The sequence below is a fragment of the Furipterus horrens genome, unplaced genomic scaffold, assembly GCF_987537825.1.
Source record: "Furipterus horrens unplaced genomic scaffold, mFurHor1.1.pri manual_scaffold_1, whole genome shotgun sequence".
NCBI classification, from domain to species: Eukaryota; Metazoa; Chordata; class Mammalia; order Chiroptera; family Furipteridae; genus Furipterus; species Furipterus horrens.
Genome location: NW_028327171.1, coordinates 10,065,452 through 10,092,051, shown reverse-complemented (window position 1 = coordinate 10,092,051; position 26,600 = coordinate 10,065,452). Strand labels below are relative to the sequence as shown.

At 51.4% G+C, this 26,600-nt stretch overlaps 1 protein-coding gene across 6 annotated transcripts in view; it reads right to left on the bottom strand.

Moving 5' to 3' along the window:
* Positions 1-8,487: 8,487 nt before the first annotated feature.
* The window catches only part of ADARB1 (adenosine deaminase RNA specific B1), a 108,943-nt gene continuing 90,830 nt past the window's right edge, over positions 8,488-26,600 (bottom strand). For 3 of the 6 annotated variants that reach the window (XM_090272169.1, XM_090272171.1, XM_090272170.1), the window contains exons 9-11: positions 19,057-19,238; positions 10,039-10,217; positions 9,020-9,263 (exon numbers count right to left, since the gene is read on the bottom strand). In XM_090272169.1, coding sequence (XP_090128295.1) covers positions 9,084-9,263; positions 10,039-10,217; positions 19,057-19,238 — 541 coding nt within the window. In that variant the 3' untranslated portion in view covers positions 9,020-9,083. Of the gene's footprint in view, positions 9,264-10,038; positions 10,218-19,056; positions 19,239-26,600 lie in introns of all 6 variants that reach the window. The other 3 variants (XM_090272173.1, XM_090272172.1, XM_090272174.1) reach the window with 3 other exon arrangements.

Sequence of the window (26,600 nt, the reverse complement as noted above, 5' to 3'; positions counted from 1 at the left end):
GATCCCAGCTCCCGGGGTCACCCGGGTATCCACGCGAAGCTGATTAGTTCTGGGCAAAGGCAGAAAGACAAACATTGGTTTGAAGGTCGCTCTTATCTGACTGAGTTCATTTAAAAATATCCCAGCTCCACATAAGCCTGTCCCGCTCAACTGCTCAGTTCATTTGCCAAGAAGAAACAGTTCTCTCTCCCCCAAATGAGACCATGGGGAGTGGACTTGAGACACACAGCAGGATGCTCCACCAACCCTATGGGGGTGAAGCCAGGGAGGGTCCAGTCCCAGCAACATCCAGGGGCCTGTTGGTGCCCCACGGGCCTGCCTGGGCCTGGGACAGGGGTCCTGGTGTTACGGAAACAGGGGAGTCCAAAAACAAACCCCAGAGTTTGCGGCTGGGAGATAGGCAGCAGGAAGCAGCTTTCAGGATGCCCTTGCATGCCTGGAGCTAGTGGCCGGAAACATTGTTGCAAAGATCCTCTTTACTTCCAAGGCTCAGGAAGATGGGAGGGATCTTGGACTGTGGGCTGGTAGGAAGAAGCAGACAGAGCCTACGCAGGGTTCTGTGAATGGTCAGGACTGTTTGCAACACCCACTGCGTGAGAGGCTGCAGGGGGAGAGAGGAGGCAGGGAGGAAGAGAGGAGCTGCGGACATTTTGGGCTGGCTCTGGCTCTAGGACGTTCTCTCTCTCAGGCTCTCTCTGGCCCTCACGCCCTCACTCTCTGGCTCTTGTGGGCTCCCTCCATGTGGCTTGGAGCAGGGGTCTCCAGGCGGCTTTAAGAAGAGGCTCTTGCCAGGCTGCTTTGAGAAGGAGAGGAGATCCATGCGGTTTGCAGGAAGAGGGCAGTTTGTACAAGGAGGCTGAGAATCCAGGCGGTCCTGCATTGAGAGCTGGAGGGCACCACAGCACAGAAAGGACCTCCCCAATCAGAACTGAGTGATTGGCAGCTGCTGGTAAAGCTGAACTGTGCCTAGGAAGTAGGGAAATGGTGTCTCTGACTTTCCTAAGACTGGCGAGGTCTGGGAGAGGGAGGCAGGACTATGTGTGAATAAACAATTCTTTTTCTTTTCACCAAACTCTGGTATTCAGAGTTATGATTCTGGCGGCGGGCAACCGGGCCCCTAACTAAACAGCCCATGGGTTCTGTTTCAATCGGAGAAGCCCAGGGGTTCTGTTACACTGGGACCACTGGGTTTGGTGGGAAGCCCACACCGGCCACTTGGGTTTTAGGTGGCCAACCTCTCTGTAGACAGAGCCTGGGCAAAGGCCCTGGGGCACTGGGAGAAGGCACAGGGCTGCCAAGGTCTCCAGCATCCCCATGCACCTGGACCCCATGTCTCCCAGGATACATGTCCCCTGTCACCACCATGAACTCCATACCCCTCCCCCCTCCCCAAGCCCAGTGCCCTTGCACCCCACATTCCCTTCGAGTCCTCCAGCCCCTTTCTCTCCCTCCCCCTGCCACCACACCCCCAATGCTAGAGCCTCCTGAGCTGTCCTCAGACCCTGTCATGTAGGGTCCTTTGCGTTTAATGTAAAATAAAGGTATATATTGCTAAAAACTAAGCAGCCTGGTAGCTGACACATTGCAATGTGTGTTTGCAATATTAAGAATATTGAATCCATCTGTAAAAAATTAGAAATGAGAAGCCTGTTTGCTGCATGAAATTAAATCAGTCAGCTGACTTGGAGGTTGGAGGGGAGCGCCAGGGAGGTATTCAATATTCATAAGGCACTCAATATTCATGAGATGGTGCTCAATATTCACGAGGCCACAAACTATCCACCAGATTTTGGCATCCACTTCAACCCTGCTGTTTTCTGCCGGAGACAAGCATGTAACCTAATAGAGTGAGTCAAATTCTCTGTGGAATGGGTGTTAACATCTTATCAGTTTCCTCATTAACTGGAATTAAATAAAATCTTTAACAATGTTTATTATAAAAATAATGGGTGTCTATATTTCCACCCCAACAAGGCAAGAACCTAAATACACTCTCAGATCCCATCGTGTTCCCATCCTCCCCGCCTTTGTCACGCTGATGTCACCCATACCTCAAATTCTGCATGATTAAGGGCATGCGGTCTCTTTTACTTGGAGCTTAGCTTTCTAAAAACCACCACAAACTTGGCAACATACTGATCATTAAATGTTGTTTCTCCATTGAAGCATCTCCTCAAAACTGCTTCCAGCGCAGGTCTCGGTGTGGCAAAGCTCCGAGGCGGACATTTATTCAATACGTGTCTGTGGCACAGCAGGCTTGTGCCAAGTGAGGGGAACAGCTGTGAATAAGCCAATGTCTCCGACCCCACAGAGTTTACATTTCACGGGGGACAGGTTATGTCAGAGTGACTAATGCACGGGGGAAGCCAAGCAGGGGGAGCAATGATGCTGGAAATCAAGACTTCTGATTTGAGGTATGTTTACATGCCTCTCGGTCCAGGTGTTCAATGATCCGAGCAGCGAGCTGGACTCGCTGGTGCCGACAGTCTCTTGACTGCTCAGGCCTCAGGATCTTAAAGACATTCTGTGACTTAAAAAGAATCTTGCTGAGTACTCCATCTTCCCTGATGTTGATAAGGAAATCAAAACTAAGCACAAATGGTGTTTAACCTTGATTGCTTTCTGTTAGTGTTTAAGGAACAGTGCATCCGTTCCATAACCTTAAAAGAATAAGTAATTGGATTTCTGTTTTTCTGTTTCTGAATCTATAGATGCTATATAGACTTATTTATCAGGAAGTGTTCTCTTCAGTTAATCCTTTAAGCTCCCTCTGTTGTAAGTTTCAAGTACATTGTAATCATTCCTGAAATGTGCCTGTGAGCGCATTCCTGGACCCTCCCTGTTGATTAGCATATCTGCAAAATCCAATAAAAGAAAGGTGCTTGCCCTCCCTGCTCACTGCTGATCCTGCCTGAGCGAGCGGCAGCCCTCCGACCGTCCCACATTCGGTCTGCTGGAATTACTTCTGCGCCCTCGACCACAAAGTACTGCCACAGAGCAATGGCAGAAGTCAGTCGATGCATCAAGGATTCACCTGCATGAAAACACATTTCAAAGGACTCTCTAAGGAAGTAAACGATTGCAATTTAAAAACCTGCTTGATATTTCCCTTATTTTTTTAAATTGGAAAGTTTATACTTCACAGCATTACATTTTTTATGTGTATGTGCATTACGTGCTTTTGTGTTTAAAAAAAAAAATCCCTGGGTACTTAACATACCATAAAAATGATGTTTTAAAAGTCTATGATCAAACTTTTAAAATTCTTTATGAGGAGTTTAAAACACATATATGTGGAGAGAACAGTATAATGAAGTCCCATGTACCACTTACAACGATTATCTACAGTTGGCCAAGATTGTTTCTTCTAGACCTTTTCTCCTCCATTTATCACATTTGTTTTTTTGTTGTTTGTTTTGTTTTGTTCTTTTCAGAAAGTACCAACACGTCATTCCACCTGCGGGCCTTCGGTGCGGGAGTCTAAGAGCGCCTGGGCGTGGCCACGGTCACCTGGGCTCCCTCTTAGCCAGATGCCAGCGCTTCTGTAGCAGTGGCCAAATATTTGGGTATTGCTTGTATTTCCTTTTTCTTTGTCCCCTCCTTTTCCATCTGGTCTTCTGATTGTAAGTTCATTCTGTCATTCAGCTCACATACTGTGCTCATTATTTCAAATTCTGCCTGGTTCTGGTTTTCTTTCTCTTAGAATGTGAGGTTCACTTTAAATTCTTCAGACTGTCCTAAAATATTAGAATACATTCTGAGGGAATCTCTAATTCAATATTACCATTTTAATACTCATAGTTGGACTCTTCAAAGGTCTTATTTCCCCTTATGAGCACATTTCCCTGGGTTTCTGGCTACTTGCTCAGGTGGTGTGTAGGGGGAAGGTGAGACCCCAGTGCCCAGGGAGCCCAGGGTGGGAGCTCAGCACCCACGTTCACAGTCACTCCTCATCCTTCGGGTCCAGCATCACCTTCTGCTGCTATAGGAGGAGATGCATTCACCAGTCCTGGGGGGTGGGATCAGGCAGGGGAAGCAACTGCCAGACGTTGCCTGACCCCCCAACTCAACCCTGCACCCACAGTCTTGGCAGTGTCCCAATTTTTCTCAGGAGGACACCTGCACCCATGGGTGCTGGCACCTGCTTAACTCCAGGCCCTCAACCTTGCGGTTTACAGGATAACTCTCAACTGAGCCACACTGGCCAGGGATGATATTAATTATTAATAATTAAAATTCAATGTTTCATTTTACATTTTAGTTACCATTAAACGATTTAATGATTTATCACGTAACTGCTCTTTCAGCCTCCAAGTCTTCTTACAGAGGCCATTTCCTCTTTTCTGAGCTTCTACTGGACGTTGGTCTGTCCGGCGTGTTTATTTCAGTCCTTCCCCATGAGAACACGAGCTCCCCAAGGGTGGTCTTTGTTGAGCTCAGAGATCTGCTCTGACACTGGACAGTCACGCCCCAGACACGGAGTCTTGATGCCACGCGATGCCACAGAAGACACCACGGGAACCTGGACTGAACTTGTAAGGAGACATTGCCCCCCTGCCGCCATCTCTTCTCTGAAGCTTAATTTTTCTTTTCTGTTTTTTAATGCAACATGTTTTCATTTTACTGTTGCTTTTATTGTGTGAGAAGAATAGATTCAAAATTGATGCAATAATTTTTTTGTCTATAACAGGGCTGCTTTTTATTTGCATGGGGCTTTTGAGTTTTCAAAACATTTTCATATCTGTTTTTCATTTAATTGTAGAAACACCGACAAATAGATAAGGGTAAGAAAAGAAAAATAAAATTCACCCCATATCCCGTCAGTCATGCACGGTGACCAGACTCGGTCCCCCCATGCTCCCCTTGCTCGTGCACTTACCTGAAACATTCATACTTCTTCACGACCAGAGTCTATGCCTTGCACCCAGTTTCCCACTTGGTTTGCTGTGAATGTCTTTCTGAGACATTAGTCCTAAATAATGTAGTTCTACCTTGTCACTTGATAGCGGTGTTGTTTCACTGGGCCCGGACACCCCTCTATCTGGCCCTTGCTGGGCCCAAACACCTTGTCTGCATGGTCCTCGCCGGGCCCTCGCCGGGTTCTCACTGGGCCCGAGTGCTTTGTACGCCTGGGCACTGCTGGGGCCTGAACAGCCTGTCTACATTGTTCAGGGACTATTGCTGGTGTCTTAAGTTTTTCCTGTGTCCCACCCACACCCCATCCATGTCGTCCTCACATATCCTACAGGTAACTGGACTTAGGTCATCATCCCTCTTTAGAGGAGGGACCCAGCAGGGACAGCTCTGTTCTCTGCACACCTTGTTATGTGGGAGCTGCTAACATGCTCAGGAAGATGGTGACAAAGCCAAGAATCTGAGGGGGGAGGGGACCCAGAGCACTTGTCCCCAGTTGGGGAGGTGTCAGGTGCAGCACGGCCGTGGACCAGACCACAGCCTCCGCTCTGAGCTTGCCCTCACCCATCCCTTCCAACGGATGCTTACAGGACTGGCCCTGCCCCCGACCCATCAGTGGGCCAGCAGAGAAGGGACCAGGAGGGAGGGAAACTCTCAACAGCACTGTGGTAGTGAAATGCTTTGTTTTATTGAGGACATTGCAAGTCCTTTGTCTGCGTGACAGCGTCTCATGCTCGGTCCCACTGGTCTCGGTGGGCGAGGAGCTCATGCGGGTGGTAACGTGTGGTATATACATCAATATACATACGGGAACACTGAGGAGTGTATCTTAGCGACGGAGTCTTGGCTGAAGTACATTCATATAAAGTGTCCAAATTCAAAAGTCAAATTAAAAGCGTACAACCTCAAGTCTGGAAAAGCTGACAGCTTTCGGGGCTCACTCCACAGGCATTCCATGGATCCTGCCTTCAGCCGTTCATGGTCATGTCCAGAAGGACGCCCTCAGTCTCTCGTGCACCATCAGCCCACGCTGGAACCCAAACAGGTGTTCTTGGGGCTGGGGGCTCGTCCCTCCAGTGAACGGGGAAGTGCAGCTGATGTTGCCAGAACAGGATGCCAACTCGTGATCAGCTCAGGCCCTAACCCTCCCCACCCTCCCACTGTGTGGACATACTGTGCGCTGCGGGCTGGCCTTGGGCCACGGAGAGGTGGTCATAGGACACGCCAGGAACAAGGACACACAGAACTGGACAAACATGGTCACAAGGACCCTGCCCTTCCCTATTTATACAGCTGGGGTGGTGAAATCTTTTGAGAGATTTCACAGAATTTAGAGATGGAAAAGCCAGCTAATTTTATTTCTCTTGCTAGATGAAATCGATGTCTTCTATTTTGGTGTAAATGTTTTAGGAATGAAAGGGCCCGTCTGTGTTGTATTTGTTGTTGTTTCTGGTGAGGAACCCGCAGCCCCTGCACAGCAGCCATGAGTCCCATTCTCAGCCTGCACCTGGAGGCGACGAGAGCCGGGGCTCCCCAGTGAAGCCACTTGAAATTACTGTACAAGAAGCACGCTCTCTACAAAGTGATTCCATAGTCTGGAGACCAATGGAAGTATTTGAATAAAAATAAATTCCAGCGAAATCAATACCCTGTGAGATGTTTGTTGGCTTGGACATTTAAAAACATTGTTTTTGATTACAATAACAATCTCCCAAACAGGAAAAGATGATGAACGTTAAAGGAAGACCCAGAATCAACACTGCAGTTCTTTGGTGTCCCCTGCCTGAGAAGAGGTGAAAGCTGACCCTGAGCAGGGGCCAGGGCTGAACAATGCAGCCAGGATGGCGCCCCCCCCCCCCCCGCTCCCCCCCTCCCGACCTCGGCTTGAGCTGGAGGAGCCTGGCCCACATCGCAAACGTGCCACCCCGTCTGAGACTTCTCTCCACTCAACCTTCCTGCCAGCAGGATGGCTGCCCGGCAGCCTGGACATGGCGGCCCGGAAAATGACCAGTGTTCTTGTGGATCAATGCTTCAGGTTTAGCTCACAAAACAGAATGGAAACGCTCCTGACCCGCGCTCGTCAGAAGTCCTCAAAACAACATTTCCCCCCCAAAAACCAAGTCCTTGGTTGTTGTAACTTTTCTGTGAAGTCTCTATAAAGTCCAGACTGAGGCTGTCGGATGGAAATCAACGCCTCGAGGAAACAGCTGTGTGTCTAGTGCACAGAGAGCTCAGGAAGGAGGGACAGTTTAAAGTGCTAAGTCTCCTGCTTTGTCCCACCCAGATTAATCAACCCTCCCCCCTTCCTGCGCACAGATGAGTGGTTCTGGCTGTCCTGTCCTAGAGGCTGTCCTGTGCAGACCACCCCCCTCCCAGTCTTCCTCCTCAGCAACCTCGGGCCCTGCATCGGGCCTGCCCTGGCCGGTCGCACGAACCCAGCCCAGGAAAGGTGCACAGCCTGAGGTCTATGGGGACCGCTCACCTGGGGCTGAAGGGAGACCACGCTGACTTCAACCGTGACCTGACAGAAGGGGAGGCTGGACACACAGGACAGTACCCGTCTATGGAATGTATTCCCATTGGGTTTTGCCATCAAAATCCCTATCTTTTTTAAAAACTAAGTCCATCTCCCAATCCCTATTAGAAAAAATACCATTTACAAAGAGAAGAATAAAAACACAGGGCCTCTCACGATGTTCTTGTGGGCGTGGGAGAGCCTGCTCTGGGGAGGGGCTGGCGCTCCCAGGCACCTTTCCTGTGACGTGGAAAGAAAATGCCAACGCGTTGTAGCCAGACTGGACCCTGTGCGACAGGGGCCTGAGCCCGCCCCCTGATTGGCTCAGGATAAGCAACCACCCTACGCCAGAGGGGAGGCCAGTGCAACCACTGCACAGCTCCACGCTCTGCTCTTGTTCCTCACTTTCTGGGCCGGCAAGGACACAGGACACTGGGTACACAGTTCGATGCCACACAGGCGTCAACACTCTTTCCTGTGACTTTGCTGCGGGGTAGGATGTGCCCCCTCTCTGCCCATGGCACCATGGAACCCTCCAGAACCATGAATCGGCCATGGGTAGGAAGCACTCCCTCCATCCGCTCCGCTCTGACCCTGAGCGGAAGCAGCAGGCAGCTGGTATGGGTGGGTCTCCAAGCCCAGGTCAAGGGGCACCTGGGCCCTGACCTGCCCCTGACCTCCTTGATCAAGTGCCCTGGGCTGTCCTGTGTGCTGTAGGGTGTTGGGCAAAGCCCCTGGGTCCCCCCCAGAGGCCAGCACACCCCCTTCCCTGCCATGACTATGCCCACGGCCTACTGTGTTATCAACTTTCAGCCTGAAGACTTATTTGTCAAACATGTCTTTGATAAAGCTGGTAATAATAATTTAAAAATATGCCTTTAAGTGGTGTTTTCCAAAATGAACATCTACAAACTTAATTCTCTTTTCGTCCCATGAAGACCTCTGGACGGTCGCTCACACTGCCAGGCTCCGAGGAAGGAGCGGGGTCAGGCTGGTGGTTGTGCAGTGGCCCCGACGCACGCCTGCTGGGCCCTGCCGGTTAAATACTGCTTCTAAACCCAAATGAAGGGGCGCGTTTATTTCTGATTATTTAGAAGTAAACCAACAAGTTTTCTGTGATATGATCCTGTGAGGAGCACAGAAGCTTCTGGAAGAGCTGAGGCTACAGGGATCTGGTTGGACGCATGGGGCCTTCTAAGCAGTAGGTGAGGACCCACCTGCAGGGAGCTGGTGTTGGAAGTGTGGACATGGGACATTCTTTAGCTTACTACTTCCTACCTCTACTTTCTCTTTTCCTGCATATATATATAAATGCTTTTTTTTTCAATTAAAATAATGTGGCATAAGAGTGACCTGACATAATTACTTCTTATTTTATAAATCACGTTCCTAGCTCTGAATAAATTACTTATTCAAGGATTTCACACGAAGTCATTGCTATGTGCTAAGCTTAAGGAAGCCCTACTCAGTAGAACTCAATTTCTATCGTAAACTGAGATTGAAAGCAGTCAATGGGCAACTGGATGGGGGGGGGGGTGCCAGAGGGAGGCACTGGCCCCGCCCCTGGCCCCCAGCTGCGTGCCTGTCTCCAGTTCAGACGGGAGGTTCTGGGGACAGGGCTGGACACCTGGCACCCCCATGTCCACACCGATGGTCAGGGTGTGAGAGAGAACTGGTCCTGCTCCGTGGGCTTCTCCACCCAGGCGCCCAGCCCCGCCTTGATGAAGGCCCGGAACAGGCAGGCCTTGGCCGCCTGGTATTCCTTTGCCACCAGCTTGGACTCATGGTACATGTTGGGTTTGGTGATCTTGGAGCGCAGTAAGTGGGAGGGAACCTGTGGGAAGATAAAAAACAAGTACAACCATTTAAGAAGTAAAGCAGAAGCCAAAACTCAAGAGGCTGTTAATAAAAATGACAGTGCTGTGCTGGCTTATGGGGGTGGGGCCACCAAGTGCAGGGGCCTCTGCAGAGGGACTGTCCTCACACGGAACAAGGCCTGGGCTTTGCTCCCCCCCTGAGGAGCAGCCTGTGGATGGGCAGGCAGTGCTTCTGGACCTCCCCACAGACACTTGAGCCAAATGTCCATCTTCAACATTGTAGCTATTTAGAAACCACGGTGTCATGTACACTTGACCACTGGAGCCCCACCCCCACCCCCGCTGGCTACCTCATGGGCAAGCTGCTGTGACCTGTCTCTTCTTCCATGTCAAGTTCAATGCTAGCTTCATAATAAACAAACACTACAAACTTGACTCACAAAGCAGCAAAAAATAGTAACACACTGATTTGCTACAGAAGGTTTTATTTGGTTTAAAAAAAAAAAAAAAAAAGGACCCTGCTGCTGCTACTGCAGGAAAAAGGTCTAAAACCCTTCCTGGCGGGGGTAGCTGAGCACAGCCATGACCGTCCTTCTGGGCGCCTGATCTTGATTTGAGGTGACAGAAGGTCCCCGGCAGGAGGGGCGGGGGAGGAAAAGCTGCCTCTGAGGCTGAGCTACTTTACACATGAAAAGCCAGGGCCAGGCTCCAGGCTGAACGCCACCAAAGGAGCAGGTGTGGAAGGGACAGGCGGGGGGGATGGGCGGGCGTCACCACGGGGCGCCTCAGTACCTTGCCGTGCACACGCATCCAGCGACAGTACAACGCGTGCTTACACAGGCGCGACGCTCGGCCCAGCTCGTCCTTGCCCGTCGTGGCATTGATGATCTCGATGGCCGAGTCGCCCACTGTCCAGTTGACACTGAAGTTGGGTGCCTTCCCCGGCTGCCGCGCCTCTGCGTTGCTGATGCCTGGAGGGAGAGACAGGCGAGGTGACACAGAGTCCCTCACGACAGGTGCGCAGGACCAGGTGGACTCACACCGGTCCAGTGCCACCTCCTGCTGCCCAGAAAGGTGCTGTCTTCCGACCCGTAAACTGTGCGATGTCACAGCACTCTGACTCACTCGGGCAACAGAGCTGGCAAGCGGGGCAGCCTGTGCACAGACGGAGGGCCACATCTTAGCTCAGGGTCCCACTCATTCGTGCAGGGGCGCTCCTCAGTATATGACATCCGGCTCTGGTGCTCAGGCCCCGCTGCCGGGGCCACCCCACCTTGCACAGCTGACACTCAAGATACAAGATCCAAAAGAAAAAAGAAAAGAAAAAAGGGTTCAAGATCCAACTTCTTAACATGTTTTCCTACCACATTTCAACAATTCTGGGACCAAATGCTTCATCCACTCAAGGCCATGATTCTGCTAAGTGTGCCCGCAGCTCCACTTGTCACTTCTGACGTGTGTGATCTAAGAAGCTAGTTTAGTCTGGTTTCCTTTCTGACCTGAGAGTAACTGATGAGTCCCACTTCCACGTGGCCAGGACACATGGCCTTTTATTCTCTCCTTTTGTAGCTAATGCTCAGTCTTAGTGCAGTGCAGTCAAAGTAACCTGTGCAGGTAACGAGTTTGGATTCAATTACTCATGACCATGGGATGCACTTCAGAGCTGAGTAGCATGAGAGACTTGGGAGAAAAAAGTGTTCATTTGTTACCAAGGCTGTTACTGAAAGGAGACCAGAGAGCCCTGCCATCTAATGGAGTCTCTGTCTTAACTTACAGCAGTTGCTCCAAGTCACACCTGTATAAGGCAGGGTCCCCAGTGAGACAGAAGAGTAGGGTGTGTGGAGAGTTACAGTGAGGGACTGGCTCCCATGACCTGCCATCCGCGAGCTGGAGACACAGGACAGCTGGCGGTGAAGCTCCGTCTGAGTCCGAAGGCAGAGAACCGGGGGGCTGGCGGTAAGTCCCAGCCCGCAGGGGAAGGTGAGCGGAGACGGCCCAGCTCCATCAGCCAGGCAGGAAACGGACAAACCCCTGGTAGGCAGGCCTTAGTGCATCCAGCATGGGTGAGCGCCCACCCTGGGGAGGCAGCTTGCTTTACTGGGTCCACCCATCCAATGCTGACCTCACCTGCAAACACCCCGACACCCCCAGGAAGAATGCCCGTGACCAGTGAGGATGACGCCGAAAACCAACCATCACAGACCCTCGTTCTCTATGGTTTATACTGGACCACTCCCTTCCCAAGCAGCTCATTGGGGCTCCCGGGGCTCCCGCCTCCTCAGGTTCTGTGGTCCTTCCACCTGGTGAAGACCCCTCGGCTTCCCAGACTCCCTGTGGAGGTGCACTCACTGTCTCCTGAGTTATCCTAGCACCGCATGGCTTATTTATAGGGTATCTGTCCTTGGATCCCACGGTTTCCTTTCTTAGCTGTCTGCCTCATTTTGCTAGAGTACCCTTACTTTTTTTTCCTCCAAAAATATACACTGAAGACAGATGCTCTGAACTCCTGAATAAAATCTGATCATCACTTTATCAAAATACCTGACTACTATTTGTTTAAATAAATAATTCTACAACAAACATATCTTCTCCTCAGAACCGGAAGTCATTTCATCACTCGGTGTGGCTCCTGGTGCACTGGTGAGCGTCATGTTCTGAAATTCCACAAAGATGTGCCAGGAATGGACCTTTCAAAAAGTAATTCTGCTTGGTTCTTAATGCTCCCTCTCCATTTCAGAGCGATGGTTCCCTCAGTACCGAGGCGTTTTCTTCTAGTGTTTCTTCCTGTTTCCCTTCTGCAGGCTGCTGGACAGATATCAGGCCTCTTGGATTAGTGCTGGGCGTCTCTAGGCTCTCCTTGTGTTTTACATCTTTCTGCTCCTAGTTATTGGAAAGGCACCTGACTCACTGCCCCTCCCCTCACATGAACGTGTGCTCCGAGAGGAGGGTGGTGCCTTCTCTGGTCACTCTGCGTCCTCATACCCAGAACTGTGCCTACTGATTGCTCAGGTGACATGAGCCAAATTATTTTCTAGACCTTCAAATTGATATTTGATTTCTGCTCTTACTAAATGCTCTACACATATTAATAAGGGTTATTATTTATATACCATTCTTTTCTCTGAGTTATTTTAATTTTCTCTCAGTTGTTCTGTTTTTTCATATAGAGTATTCTCTTTTCTGTTTATTTTCCTGAAACGTTTGATGGTTATTCATTCAAGCTTGAGAATAAAAATCTCAGTTGATGAATACAGGCAGCAGACATGGTTTCTTCTGCCTGCTTCTTGGATGTGCATCTGACTTCAGGGAGAGCCTGGAGGGAAACTCACACCCAGCCAGGACCCATGTCCCCTTCCAGACAGAGTCCAGAGGTCCAGCCCAGTCCTTGCTTGGCTATCAGGATGGTTGGGGCCTTGGCCACATAGGGTCAGACTCCCGCAGGGGAAGCGGCTGGCCTCTCCCCAGGGTCACGAGGCCATGAGACACCCACCACAGCACTGTTAGGGGTTGAGCAAAGTCCCGAGGCCACCATTTTCCCCCTTTATTGATGCTCTGCAGCCAGGATATTCTTCCTCACACTCCGGTTTTCATCAGCGCCGTTCGTTAGTCTGGGGGCTGGGTCTTTAGTAGTTGCCACCATATCTGTTCCATCTCCAGCACTTGCCTGGCAGGCGGGGAGTTCCTGCAGCTCCCCACAGTGCCTTCCAAGAAGCCAGAGTCAGGGAGGAGTTTTTGGGGATGGCAAGTGGGCATCTATGAAGGCATGACTGGTGGAGGATCTGTGACCACCGTGGAACTGCATCGTTCACCCATAGGTGGGCAGTGCCTGTACTGTGTCACCTTCCTTGCAAGTCTGTTACTCCTGTGTGGTAAGGTCAAAATCAAGGGTCACTACTGAATGATACTTAAACCTCAGAGCTATAGCATTTTGCATTAGAACGAGAAATGGTTAATTAACTACCCCGCTGCCTGCTTTCACAGCCTCCCCACCAGCTTGCCACCCCTGTTCCACTGCTTCACTGGGCCCAGATAGGTGCCAAGGGCTCTGCAGAGAAGACCACTGGCCAAATAAGACTTCCTTCGGAGCTGAAACCCTGGGGTTTGAAACGCCATGCTGGGAAGGAGCCCGAGTCTCTGGTCCAGAAAGCGTGCTGCTTGCTACCTGGCCTGGAGAGGCCTCCATGTTTATGTGGAAGCAGGGCGTCAGGCAGGACTCTTACCCAGCCTGCACTCCTAAGACAACACAGCACTGGGTACATTTAACTGACAACACTTCCGTGGTGACAGGAGAGGGGAATTCTAACTTTGGGTGCAGGATGGAGGAGGCCAGCTGTCATGACGGGGACCACCCCAGATGGGGAGCTGTCCCACCTGCCCTGGGTTCCTGAGCCCAACAGAGACAAAGCCATAGCGCTTGTGTCCCTGAATGTTTGCAGGTCAGCCTGTCCACCAGTGAGGGGTGACGGAGGGCCACTGCTCCTGAGCACTCAAAGACAGATGTAACCAGGAGTTTGGTTACCTCATCATGCTCCAAACTGGGAACCTTGCCTGCAACCCAGGCATGTGCGCTGACTGGGAATCGAACCAGCGACCTTTGGTTTGCAGGCAGGCCCTCAAATCCACTGAGCCACACCAGCCAAGGCAAATTCACCAATTTTGATAATTTTTTTTTAAATACACGCTGATATGACAGCTGTCACAATACAATCTACCAAAATATTTTTGAATGATGGTAAAGACAACTAAGCATTACTAGAGCCATCTTGCAGAAAGTAACCAATGAACTTTTTGGCCAACCCAGTATTTTCTAGAGTTCCAGCCACCAGAAAGTTTTTCTCTTGGACACAGGAGACACGAAGGCCCAGATAGCAGGTTCTCGCAGAACGGAGATGCCGAGCAGGAAGGGACTGAGTGTGTGGTTGCGACACACGCCTGGCAGGTCCTGGACACTGGCTAACCCTGTACAGCAACTCGTTTCTGGAGCACAACGCCCATGCATGGCTGTGACCAGGCAGGTCAGGTGCCTCAGAGAGCAGGGCAGACAGAAGGGGCAGCGAAGGACAGCATGCAACAGGAGAAACCGGACCGAGACTTCCAGAGGAGACGGAGCAAAAGCAACAGCACGAGACAAAAGCAGAAGCGAGTCTCTCTGACCGGGAGACGCGATGGTCCAGGCGGAAGCGTTCAGACGAGTAAGGGGGAGGGGGAAGAAACGTAGCCTCGCCACACACCTGCACTTAATTCGGGGAAACTGCTGAGTTTTCAGGGAAAAAGATAAATTTAATGCTACCAGAGAGAGAACAAAATGGGGATATCTAGGAAGGAGAGAAAATCGAGGTGGCTCTGACCCCACGGAGGGTGATAGCAGCTCTTCGGGGAGAGCTTGGGTCTGGCTCCTGCAGACCCTGAAGCAGCGCCAGGCAGAGGCAGAGCAGAGGCAGAGGCACCACCCGGCGGGCACCTTCCCAGGTCAACTAAACAGCCACCGCACCCTGCACGTTTATGCAAACAATCGCTGAGGGACCTACGCAGAAAGGCTTTTTGAAAGACTTTCTAAACCTCAAGCTGATGCCATCAGAGAAGGATGAGGGTGGAAGAAAGTACAGGGAAACCTGCCTGTGCTAGCAGCTCTCCTCGGGCTGGGCTCGTTATGCATATGGACTCATTCTTGATGCTGATTTTTTTAAAGTGCTCATTTGTTTAAAAATTAAGGGGAAACACTGGGTAAAAAAGAAATAAGATTTAGAACTTCCAAACCACCGGTACAGAAAAAAAAAACACACTGTAATCCTGCCAGCAAAAGGGCAGGAGAAAATTAGTAGCAAGGTAACACAGAAGACAGGTACAAAGGTGACCTGTACTGTGGGCCGAAGCCAGTCTGTCTCGCCCCTCGGGTGTCGTTCTGTTCAAGAAGGGCCTGTGGCCTGACTCCTGCTTCTAGACCCAGGAGAAGAAGGGTCACCACCTTATGGGGGCCTACTCCTACCTGGAAAACACACCCCCTCTTGCACCCTCTCTCATAGTCTCTCTTTCACCCATTTAAGGCTTCGTTATCCAGATAGAGAGTCAGCTTTTTACCACCCACTGTAAGTGGCGACGTGGCTCTCCCTGGCAGGGCGCACGCAGCGGCCTCTCTGGCACGCCAGCAGCATCCCCTCCTGCCCCATCTTCCCAGAGATCCCCCAACTTATGCATCATTAGGACTCGCGCTGCACGTTGCCCTGTTGGTTAGCGTTTTGCGACCATGGTGGAGGTAAAACCAGCACCGAGGGAGTCTCCCCTGTGACCCCAGGGCACCTGCCTGTCACCAGGCCCTAGAGCCTTGGCACTGGGACAGTCAAGAGCCTGGTCTTTCTTTTGTACTTCTCTGCAGCACCCGGACAGCAAACAGGGACAGCCGAGAAACAGGCTCCGGGGACCAATGGATGGGAATTAGAAGCCGAAATTGTTCTGAAACCAGCAGGGGTCGGGTCTCTGTGTAACCTGGAGAGAAGATGGGAGAGCATTCGAGAAGCTTCTATTTCCAAAACGCTAGGGAGGGGAGTCGTGTCTGTTCACGGCAAAGACTCAGACGGCTCACAGCTCACCACCAACATCCCCTCTCAAGGTCAGACACTCTTTTTATGCTGAACTAAAATGAAATTCCCAACTTAACCTACACAGCATTTTAAAAAATAGGCCATCACTAAACTTTTTATTCAACGTCTACATCATGTGCTTGGTTTTTAGGAAACCTTGTTTTAGCTGATTTAGTTTTCCTCTATGCTGAATTTATGACCACTTTTGCCCTCCCGAGGACCCCACAATCCTCTGGGCGCCATCATGCATCGTTCCCATTTTAACATGGATGCGGTTTCTGTGATAAAACGTGCAGTAAAACAGCACAAGCATGCCGTGAACCGCGGCAAATACATGTGCACACCGCGTAGGCACAGCGAGAGGACCGAAGGGGACAGCCCCAGTGTCCCGGCTACAGGAGTGTGACCTCCCACATCTGAGACACCAGGAGTCCCCCGACCCCACCAGATCCTTGCACTCCACTCCCTCTGCCTGTGATAACAGTGGGTTTCTGCCACCCGGGCAGCCCCTGGGCACCCACGAGGGCGAGCGTCTCCGCCTCCCACCAGGCCCTCGCCGCCTCTCCTGCTGCGCCGTCCTCTGCGGACCTCGCGGAGTGCCGTCTGCAGGTGTCTTTTCCAAAGCTGCCCGCTGTGCCGACTTGAGCTCTCTTCAAGGATAAACAACGACAAAACGCCACTGTTTCAAAAAATGAAGCATTTATCCAATGTAAAATACTTCAGTTTGCATTTCAAAATAGACCGGGAAGCCAGAAGGCCATTCTGCCTCCTGGACCTCGAGTCCTGTTCCTGTACTTCACGGAATCCTAAGGCTTGTCCAGAGGATCATGAAGGGCACCTGGTCTGCCCCTGTAACTAGGCACAGGGAGAGACCGAGGCACGAAGCTGTCGCTCTGACTTAGGCTCTGGAGGCCTGCTGGTGGGCTCAGCATGGCCCAAACTGTAGGGCGGGGGGCTTCAGGCTTCGCTGTTTGAGGTGATACTGGGGACAGGAGTGTGAAGAGCGGATTCTTCCGTTTTGTCATTTACTTCATATTCTTCACAAACTTGTAGAATGCGTCAGTGACTTTAAGGTCCCTGTCTTGCAAAGACTACTTTTCAATATCTTTTTATAGCCATCCATGCACTTCATGTACATCAGATATGATAAAAATAATCTGACTTTTATAAATGAGCTCTCATTCCAGTGCCTTAGAATATTCTCTCAGCAAAATGATCCTGTCCTCTCGGCCTTCTGTTATGGATGTGGCATTGCTTAGACAGCACGCATCACGACGCCAGCAGCTATTCTGAGTGGCTCCTATGTGCCATGTACTCCACACAGTGTTTTAAGTGTCTATGAATCTAAGAGACGAGTGACAGCTGAAATTAAACAAAGCACTCAAGTGTAGAATACAGAAAGTAAACAGGGAAAACCAGTTTCTGACTCATGAGACATCTGTATGCCAATGCACGAGACACCAACACGTACTTTGTAGCTTCCAGGAAGTTCAGTGGGAGCGAATGCTCCAGTTTCAACTTTCTCACAACCAAATTTTATCAGACTCTGCTCTTTTTCTTAGAAAATAATGGTTAAGGTTAGGGAGCTGTAAGACTTGACCTGTTTTTCTCCATTTGTGCGTAACTGAGATGCCCCAAGAGCCGTGCTTTCAGTAAAACCCCACACTGCCCAGGCTGGTTACGGATGCACGGCAGCTGGAGCACACACACACCGAGACACGCGGTTAGTTCAGGGTTATGGTTTTAGTTCTGAGCTTAAAAAATAAGTAAGATGATATTTTCAACAGGATAAAAATACCTTAATTGTGTCCTTTAAAATAAGGGTGAATTGAGAAGTTAGGACCCTTGAAGTCAAAAGCTCTTGTTCACTTTGCTGTTAGCCACTGAAATTCTAAAAGAAGAACAACAAACTAGTAACAATGGGCGCACAGGGCAAGTGCAAGACATCCCTGACACGGGCTTGTCACAGCGCACGCAATCACATCCCTGACACGTGGGTTTGTCACGGCACACACAGTCACATCCCTGACAGGCGGGTTTGTCACGGCACACACAATCACATTCCTGACACGGGCTTGTCACGGCGCACACAATCACATCCCTGACACGTGGGTTTGTCACGGCACACACAGTCACATCCCTGACACGCGGGTTTGTCACGGCACAAACAATCACATTCCTGACACGGGCTTGTCACGGCACATGCAATCACATCCCTGACACACAAACTTGTCACAGTACACAGTCACATCCCTGACACACAGACTTGTCATAGTGTACACGATCACATCCCTGACACACGGGCTTGTCACGGCGCACACAATCATATCCCTGACAGACAGGCTTGTCACAGCACACACAGTCACATCCCTGACACACGGGCTTGTCACAGCACACACAGTCACATCCCTGACAGACGGGCTTGTCATAGCGCACACAGTCATATCCCTGACACATGGACTTGTCACAGCGCACACAGTCACATCCCTGACACACGGGCTTGTCACGGTGTACACAGTCATATCCCTGACACACAGGCTTGTCATGGCACACACGATCACATCCCTGACACAGGGGCTTGTCACAATGCACACAATCACATCCCTGACACAAGGGCTTGTCACGGTCTACACAGTCACATCCCTGAAACACAGACTTGTCATGGCGCACACAGTCACATCTCTGACACACGGGCTTGTCACGGCACACACGATCACATCCCTGACACATGGACTTGTCATGGTGCTCACAATCACACCGACACACCCACTAGTGATGGGCACATTTCAGTGGCATGACCAACCTCCTAAGTGCACACTGGGCATGAGGACACAGGGCAGGTCACCATCTGCACAGGGGCTGGCTCTGCAGTGGCAGTTTGTCACCGTGCCCACATATACTGGTGGCCCAGCCCAGCCTGACCTCAGACAGCAGATGTGTATATATAATTTCCATGGCATGTGTTACTCTCTCCGCAGAGACAGGGCTTGAATACATATGCAGGGAAGACATCCAGGCTGCCGATCCTTTACAAAGGGCAAGAGGTTAACCTTGCAGCGGGACACACACAGCAGCCCTCACAGGTCCTGCAACAGCCCCCTCCACCCCCCAGAATGGCCCCAATGGTCCTCGGAGGAAAAGCTCCTCCACACGCAGCTTCCTTTCGTACGACAGGGACACTGCACTGTAAGTTTATCTGAAAGACACAAGATCACACGCTGGGGATACTTGCCGCTGAGCAGAGGCTTGTTGAGGGTGTATAGAGGGGGCAGGTCTTCTATGTTCGAGATCCGCTGGTACATGGCTCTGGAGAGGTGGTCCCCGTGGTAGAGGCTGCCCAAGATGATGCTCGAGAAGTAAATAGGCTCCACGAAGATGCTGAGCAGGGAGCCCTGGATGCCCACCACGTTCCACCTGCAGGCAGAGGGACATGCCTCAGTGGGGGGCTCAGCGTCTGTCGCAGCCCTGACGCCCGCCTGCCTCGTGCACAGATGCCCTGTTAATTCTGCACAATTGCCGACTAATTAAAAAGAGAACAGCCAGCAATAACTGACTCAGCTTAGAATTTTAAAGAGAAAAACTGACAAACATCACGTTAGCTGTGGAACAACCTTTTGCCGCAGCTCCCGTACTGAAGGGTAGTTCTTACAGTATCCGGGAGGCACATTTCTTATAAGAAAAATCAAAAGGGAAAGTAAACATTTTATTACTTCCAATGAAAATGGTCGCTCCGGAGTCCTTGAAAACATGAAACCATCATTTTCCTGTTCCTTGGAGACAACTCGAAGTCAGGCTCCATTTAACCCTGGGAGGTGAGAGTCAGCCACACCTGGCACCAGGCGGGCCCTGCTGGGCACAGCAGCAGGGACCCAGCACACGGCACTGGGAGAGGAAGTGGCTGCATGGCTTTTATCAGCCCAGTCATTCACGTCACTGACCACCTAGGTGTTCACTGGTGCTCAGCACACACACATCCCTCAAACACGCCGCTGCTCGCTCTCTGAGCCCCACGGTCACAGGAGAAACACTGCACAGCTCGGGGGGTGCTGGGTACTAAATCCACAGGGGCAGAGAGGACATAGTCCACGTGTTTCTGGAGCCCGTGGGCTATCTTGATGGGGACAGGCAGTAACAGTAAAATGATAAACACATGAATCAAGAATTAAAAGTTGAGTGGAATCAATTTGAGGGAGAGCAGGTTCCACAAACAGCAGAAGAGGGGGAGGACTTCAGGGAAGGCTCGGGGAGGGCGGCCTGAACTCAGCTCCTGGGGGGGCGGGGGCAATGTGAGGCAGAAGGAGGAAGGCACACCCAGACCCAGTGTGGGGGACAGGCCCAGGGACAGGCCGGGGAGGGGAGGGCAGGCTGGCCCAAGCAGCCTCCGCAGGGACTGGCTGTTCCTCAGGGCACACAAGCCCCTGAAGGCCTTTCAGGAAGGCCGCGGCACCACCTAACTCAATGGAAGTGCTTTCCTGCGAGGGTCTGACCCAGTCTGCATTTTGGGAAGTGACCTGCCAGCAGTTTGGGGACAGGTGGGCGGCTGTAGGGGAGCCGCCGCTGCAGTGCAGGTCGCGGATGAGTGGGGGCAGTGAAATGAGGCCATTTTACAAACACGGGTGCTCCCCCCTCCGCCCCACCCTCCCTGCATCCACACTCAGCGCTGGCCACCAGCTCTGCTATGTCTTCGCCCTCATGGAGAGTGGGAGGTGGTGCTGGGGGGCCAGTGCTGTGAACAGTGTCTGCACGAGCCCTGCCGTAAGGCCTGACCCACCCGGCTTAGGCCAAACTCAGTCACACTCGCCTCCGCGTCCGTCACCGGCCAGAGGCCAGCAAACCTGCAAGAAACCTTCTTTTACAACAGACCCAGGAGCCATCAGTGTTTCATCCTTGCCTGCGGCCCCCACCCCAGTGCCCACACCTGACAGCAGCCACCTGGCCCTGTGAGGACACAGGCTGGACAAGGTCGCTCCTTTGCACAGCGCTCCCTGACACCCCATCTCTATTCCAGCAGCAGCCGGGCTGTCCGACCCGGCTCCTCCTCCCTCACCGCTCCAGCTGTGGCCCCCCCTGCACCCAGGCCACCAGGGTCTTTGATGCTCCCCCGAGTCACTATCCCCAGGTTCTTCATCCTGGAACATAGCTGCCTGACTGCCCCTGGTCATGGTCTCCTCATCTTTGTCTCTGTAGAAAGTCCCTCCTGGTCCCCTGTCCCAGCCCCCTCCTGTGCTAACTTCCTGCATTATTTGCAGGTCTATTTTTTATTATCTGTTCCCCCACCCACCCTACCAGTATGTAAGCTCCCTGGGAAAGAGACTGTCTATTTTACTCACTGATCTGCTCCAGCACTTACAATGCGTACCTGCTGCATACAGGTCAATAAATACATGCTGAGCCGACAAACCCTCCAATTCCTATGAAACATTCCTCCCGCCCTCTGAAACAAAAATTAAAACACAGGTTTCCTATCTTAGAAGAAAAAGCAGGACATGATTGCATGCCTTCCAAAACCACAGAGCACCCTTTCTGTGTAAATTCAGAAGTGCGTGTGTGGATTTAGGCCACCTTTAGGCTGAATTCGGCTTCCTGGGGCCCACTTTAACCGTGATTTTGCAGAAAGCTCTTTGTTTCAGGTCGTTAGCTCTGAGCACACGCTTCGTAACAGAATTCCCGGAGCTTCTGACTGCTCTGCTGAGGGCCCGGGTGGGAAGGGGCGTGCACATGTGCCACTTCTGCGGGCAGACGCCTGCCACAGAGCCTCACAAAGGGCAGGAGGACCGGACTTCGCCCAGAGTAAAAACGCCCAGTGATGGCCAGGGAACTCCGTGGTGGCCAAGGGACATGTGTCACTGTAGCCAGGCTCCAGGCCATCCAATGTCCCCAGAGACCCTGCGCGAGGATGGGAAATTCGGCACAGATGGTTGCCATGTGGTGAACCTCCCTCCCTGAGAGCCCCCGCCCCAGGGGACGATGCAGGGTCCACAGCAGTGTGCTGGGGACGATGCAGGGTCCATAGCAGTGTGCTGGGGACACTTGCTGGGTGACACTGGGAAGAAGCATGCAGGTGCTGAGGAGCGCTCTCTCACCCCGCTGAGCTTGCTGCCCAGGCCTCTCTCACTCATCTTCCTCACGTCGTTTCTCAGAGCACAGGCCTCGGAGTGCCGTCGTGCTGGCCTGTCCCTGGATCCGTAAAGGGCCCGGCCCAGCTCTGAGAGGCTGCGTGTGTTAGTGGCCAGTGGCCAGACCAGAAGTCACAGGAGAGCTCTGACCCAAGCACAGCCACCGGCCCAGAACGGTCAGGACTTGGACCCTTGGCGGCCTTGTTGTCCCTGCCTCCAACTGGGACCGCCCAGAGAAAGCCCAGGATGTCCCCCACCAGAGGGGGCATCGCTTCTGGCTAGTTGACCCACAGCCTCCATGGAACACACCTGAGCGGAGCCTCCCCTGTCCCACCAGCGCTGCCCCGCCCACCCAGCCTGCACACACAGAGGGGGCGGACCCCCTGCCATAGCAGCTCTGAACAAACAAGCTGTCTGCCCTCAGGCGGGTGGTCTCTGCTTCCTCCCCCAGTGCACAGAGGCCAAGGTCATTAGATCTGAGACCCTGGCGCCTTCCCACAGCACCCAGCTGACACAACTGTGAGACGGTGAACCCACTCAAGGTCCCATGCAGCCTTGAGGGGGTGGTGGCTGCCTTCAGCCAAATGGCCCACCCATTGGACAGACAGCACCTGGTGACCCCAGCAGGAGCGTTGCACCTCCCTCCCCTCCCCCAGCCCACTGTGGCCCTCATGCTAAGCCTGCCTTCTGCCTCTGCCCCCATTTCCGGCCCCTCAGGCCGGGACATATGAGTCACTGCTCTGTCCCTCTGTAAAAGACACAGGACATCTTGCCTGGCACCTGCCCACCACCCCTCATCTGTGACAGCCACTCAGGAGGCTGCTCATTTCACTCCCTCAGGACAGGGCAGGAGGACTGCAGCCAGCGGGCAGCGAGCTGACCGCCAACGCTGTTTCTGGGCCACGGCTGTTCTGCTGTCCGGCCGCGGCCATCTGTTGGTGTGAAATGGAATATTAAGCCCTTTTCAACCACGCCCAAGTTTATGCAAATGAGGTGACTCCAGGAGGATGGGGGCCAGTTGCCAGAGGAACTGACCACATAATTTGAGGAGGAGGCAGAGGAACTGGGGATCGAGTTTATCACCAATGACCAATGATTCAATCAATTGTGGCTGTGGTGAAAACTTGCATAAAACCCAACTCACAGGGACTGAGAGTGGGAAGAGCCTTGCACCCCGACCCCCCACCAGGCATCTCTTCCACAGGCCTGTGCCAGAACATGGAGGCAGCTGAATGCACACCTGGACTTCTGGTATATGCTGATCAACCTGGCCCTGGACTTAGCCGTTCCCGAAGGATATGCTGACGGACTGGAACCCTTCCCCTTCCCGGGGAAATGGTAATGGACCTAGCCTGGTATGTTAACTAACGTGGTGTGTGTGGGGGGGGGGAGGGGGGGGGCGAGCAATCAGATGTAAATGACCTACTGAATATGTTGATAAGCAAACTCACCGTCACCAAAATGTGTGGTTGACAAGTATAAAAAGGTGCCTGCAGAAGTGCGGGTGGGACTCCTGTGGGTCCATGAGGAGGACCGGGAGTCCACATTCCTCATTCCTTGTTCCCTTGCTCCCCATTCCCCTTGCTCCTACGGGCCCTTGAGTCAGTCTGGGAGTTGCTTCTCCCCTCCACCCCCTGCCCCCTTTTCCCTCAATAAACCCACTGCCTGGTCCCACCACGGTCTCCAGGAGACTTCTCAGGGCAGAGGTGCCCTGACAGCCTGTTCCTGACTGGTGCCCTTCACAGTAAAACGGCACATTAGGTAACTGTATTCCCTGAGTTCTATGAGCTGTTCTAGCAAGTTATTGAGCCTGAAGAGGGAGTCCAGGTAACCCCGATTTGCAGCCAAGTCAGACAGATGTATGGGTGCCTGGGCAGTCTCGTGGAACTGCCCTGCAGCCTTTTAGGCTGTGCTGACCCCAGGTGCCATCAGAACCGGTGTGGATTGTAGGACCGGAAAGCTGTGCATTATGGGACACAGATGCCTGGGGTGGGAGGGGCTGAGAGGAGCAGGCTGTGGCCGTGGTCCCCACTTGTCTTTTCTAGAGCATCCCTCCTCCTTTTCTCCTGGCTCGTCCTTGCGTTTTCCTGCAATGACGTGTCTTCAGGATATAGTGAAAGGCACAGATCGCAGGGGTGCACATCTGTGAGTTTTAACTTATATGTACATGTGTGTGACCCCTGTTTCAATAAGACATAGAACATTCACACGACCCCCAGCCGAGACCCTCAGCAACAGCCCTATGACTGAGCTATGGGGTTTGCTTTATAATCGGGTTCTCACTTACTGCTTATGTAAATCTACCACTCTTCCCAATATGTGGCTTTTCTTTCAATTATATCTACGGGGGTTTTGGTAAGTTTAAAATTTTCAGTTTAGTCCAATTTATTCATGTTATTTTTATAATGGGGACTTTCTGTGCCTGCAGGGTGGAGGCCATAAAAACTGCCAGGTGCCACTCCTCGTGCCCAGCCCTTACCAGTTGGGAAGGTGCTCCTGCGGGCTGTAGAGTGGGCTTGCTTTGCCTGCGCAGCACCCACTGCAAGGAGCACCCATTGCTTGTTCACCCTGTACTACTGGTGCCACTTGGATCACTTCCAGTACTTGACATTACGAAGAAAGTCAGACACATGTCATTATCCATTTGTCCAAGTCCACAGAATGGGCACCATCAAGAGCGGCCAAAGTGAACTGTGGATCGGGGTGACCCTAACGTGCCAGTGTAGGTTCACCCACTGTAAGCAATGCGCCCTCCGGTGGGGGCGGGTAGAGAGTAGGTGTGAGCCCCTGTACCTCTGCTTAACTGGTGTGAATCTAAAACTGGTCGTAAAAAAATCTTTTAAAAATATGTAAAATGGTCATTTTATATCATATGTTTTACCACAATAAAAAGAAATCAATGATGTCTGTCTACAGCAGCAATAATTACACAGAATATATAGCAGATAACAAGATAATCATCATATTAACACAGAAAGCATGAAGTTCGAAGAATTCACCTGTCAAAAACTGCCTAACATCTTTATGAAAAACTATCAATGACATAAAGGAAAAATTTTAAATATGGAGAGAGATACACAATATTCACGGGTGGACTGGTTTAACCTTATATCAGTTCTTTCCAATGCAATCCACAATTTCAATGCAATTCCATATAAATCTCAGCAAGACATCCAGAGACATCTGACAAGCTGATTCTAAGATATGTACACAAGAATAGAGGTTCACTAAAAGCTATGAAGATTATGAAAAAACAACGAAAGACTAAAGGATGAAAGTCTTATCCAACCAGATCTTTAAACATATTAAAATGTCAGAAAAATTAAAAACTGTAAAATGTGTGCAATTACAGCTAACCAGAGACTAATACAGAACTGAGGGTCTGGAAACAGACCTGTCTTTGTGAGGGGGCTCAGTACCTCACGGAGGTGCCTTCAGAGACCAGTGAGAAAGTACAGATTATTCAATAGATCGACCTGGGAAAACTGACTGACGGTATGAGAATAAGAAAGCTAAATTATTCCTTATAATACAAATGTATTAAAGGCCTAAATGTGAGAGGAAAATGATAGAGGTATGAGAAGGAAGTACAGAAAATTTTTATGCCCTTAATTTGAGAAGGTATTTCTTAAGTAAGATACTAAAAGTAAAAAATCACAGGGTGACAAATGAATGGATAAAGTTACATCAAAATTAAGGGTTTCTATTCAATAAAAGATGGCATAAAGTTAAGAAGACCTTGGAGAAGACACTGACTCACCTCAAACTGTTAAAGATACAACATAAACTGGAAGAGGAACTTCTGCAAACCAAGATGAAAAAGGTGCAAGATCCAGAAGACAAACGGCCAGGACAGAAATGGGAAATTCAAAGGAGCAAGGTGGGTGGCTGAGGAGATGCTCAACACTCCCAGTGGGAAGAGAGACATAAACTAAAACCATGAGACACCAGTTAGAAACGTGGGGAGCTGACCTCACACGCTGCTGGTCAGCGCAGCTGGTGGGACTGCTGGGCACGCCCGATGGCACTGTATGACGTTCCACTGTGCACAAGCCCTGGGGCAAGGCCTCCAATGAGCGGCCTCTATGGGACTTCAAGGCTGCCCTGGGAAGGGAGTGGGAGGAAATTCATGTTCCCATCACAAGGGAACGTCATGACGTGGTCGTGACTGTGATGTATTAGTAGGCCACGGGCTGTGTATGACGGCCTCAGGGAAAGGGTACCACCAAACACTGGGGTGAATGAAGATGCAGAATGGGATCTGAAGCACAACATGATTTCTGTAAGCTAACAACACACACATGAACATCCCAAATGACACCACTGTGTATTTTTCAAGGACACAGACACACACACTCACAGAAAGTATTCAGAAAGTGGACACAAAGGGCATGTCCTAAGTAAACACATCACGTAGGCGCCTGTGAGGGGTGGGAATGGGCCCCGTGTCCTCGAGGTTCCCTGAGAAGACCCATTAGAGAACGTCAAGACAAAGGCTGACAGACACCTGACAAGATGTTGCGCACGCATGTGCCAGTTCTGGCAGTGGTTGGGAGGGTGGCAGTTGGGAGCCCATTCCCAGCGGGCCACAGAGAGCTCTGAAGGGGAGGATACTTTTATTTTACAGGCCTTTCTACCACGGAACTTTCTGCTATTTGCC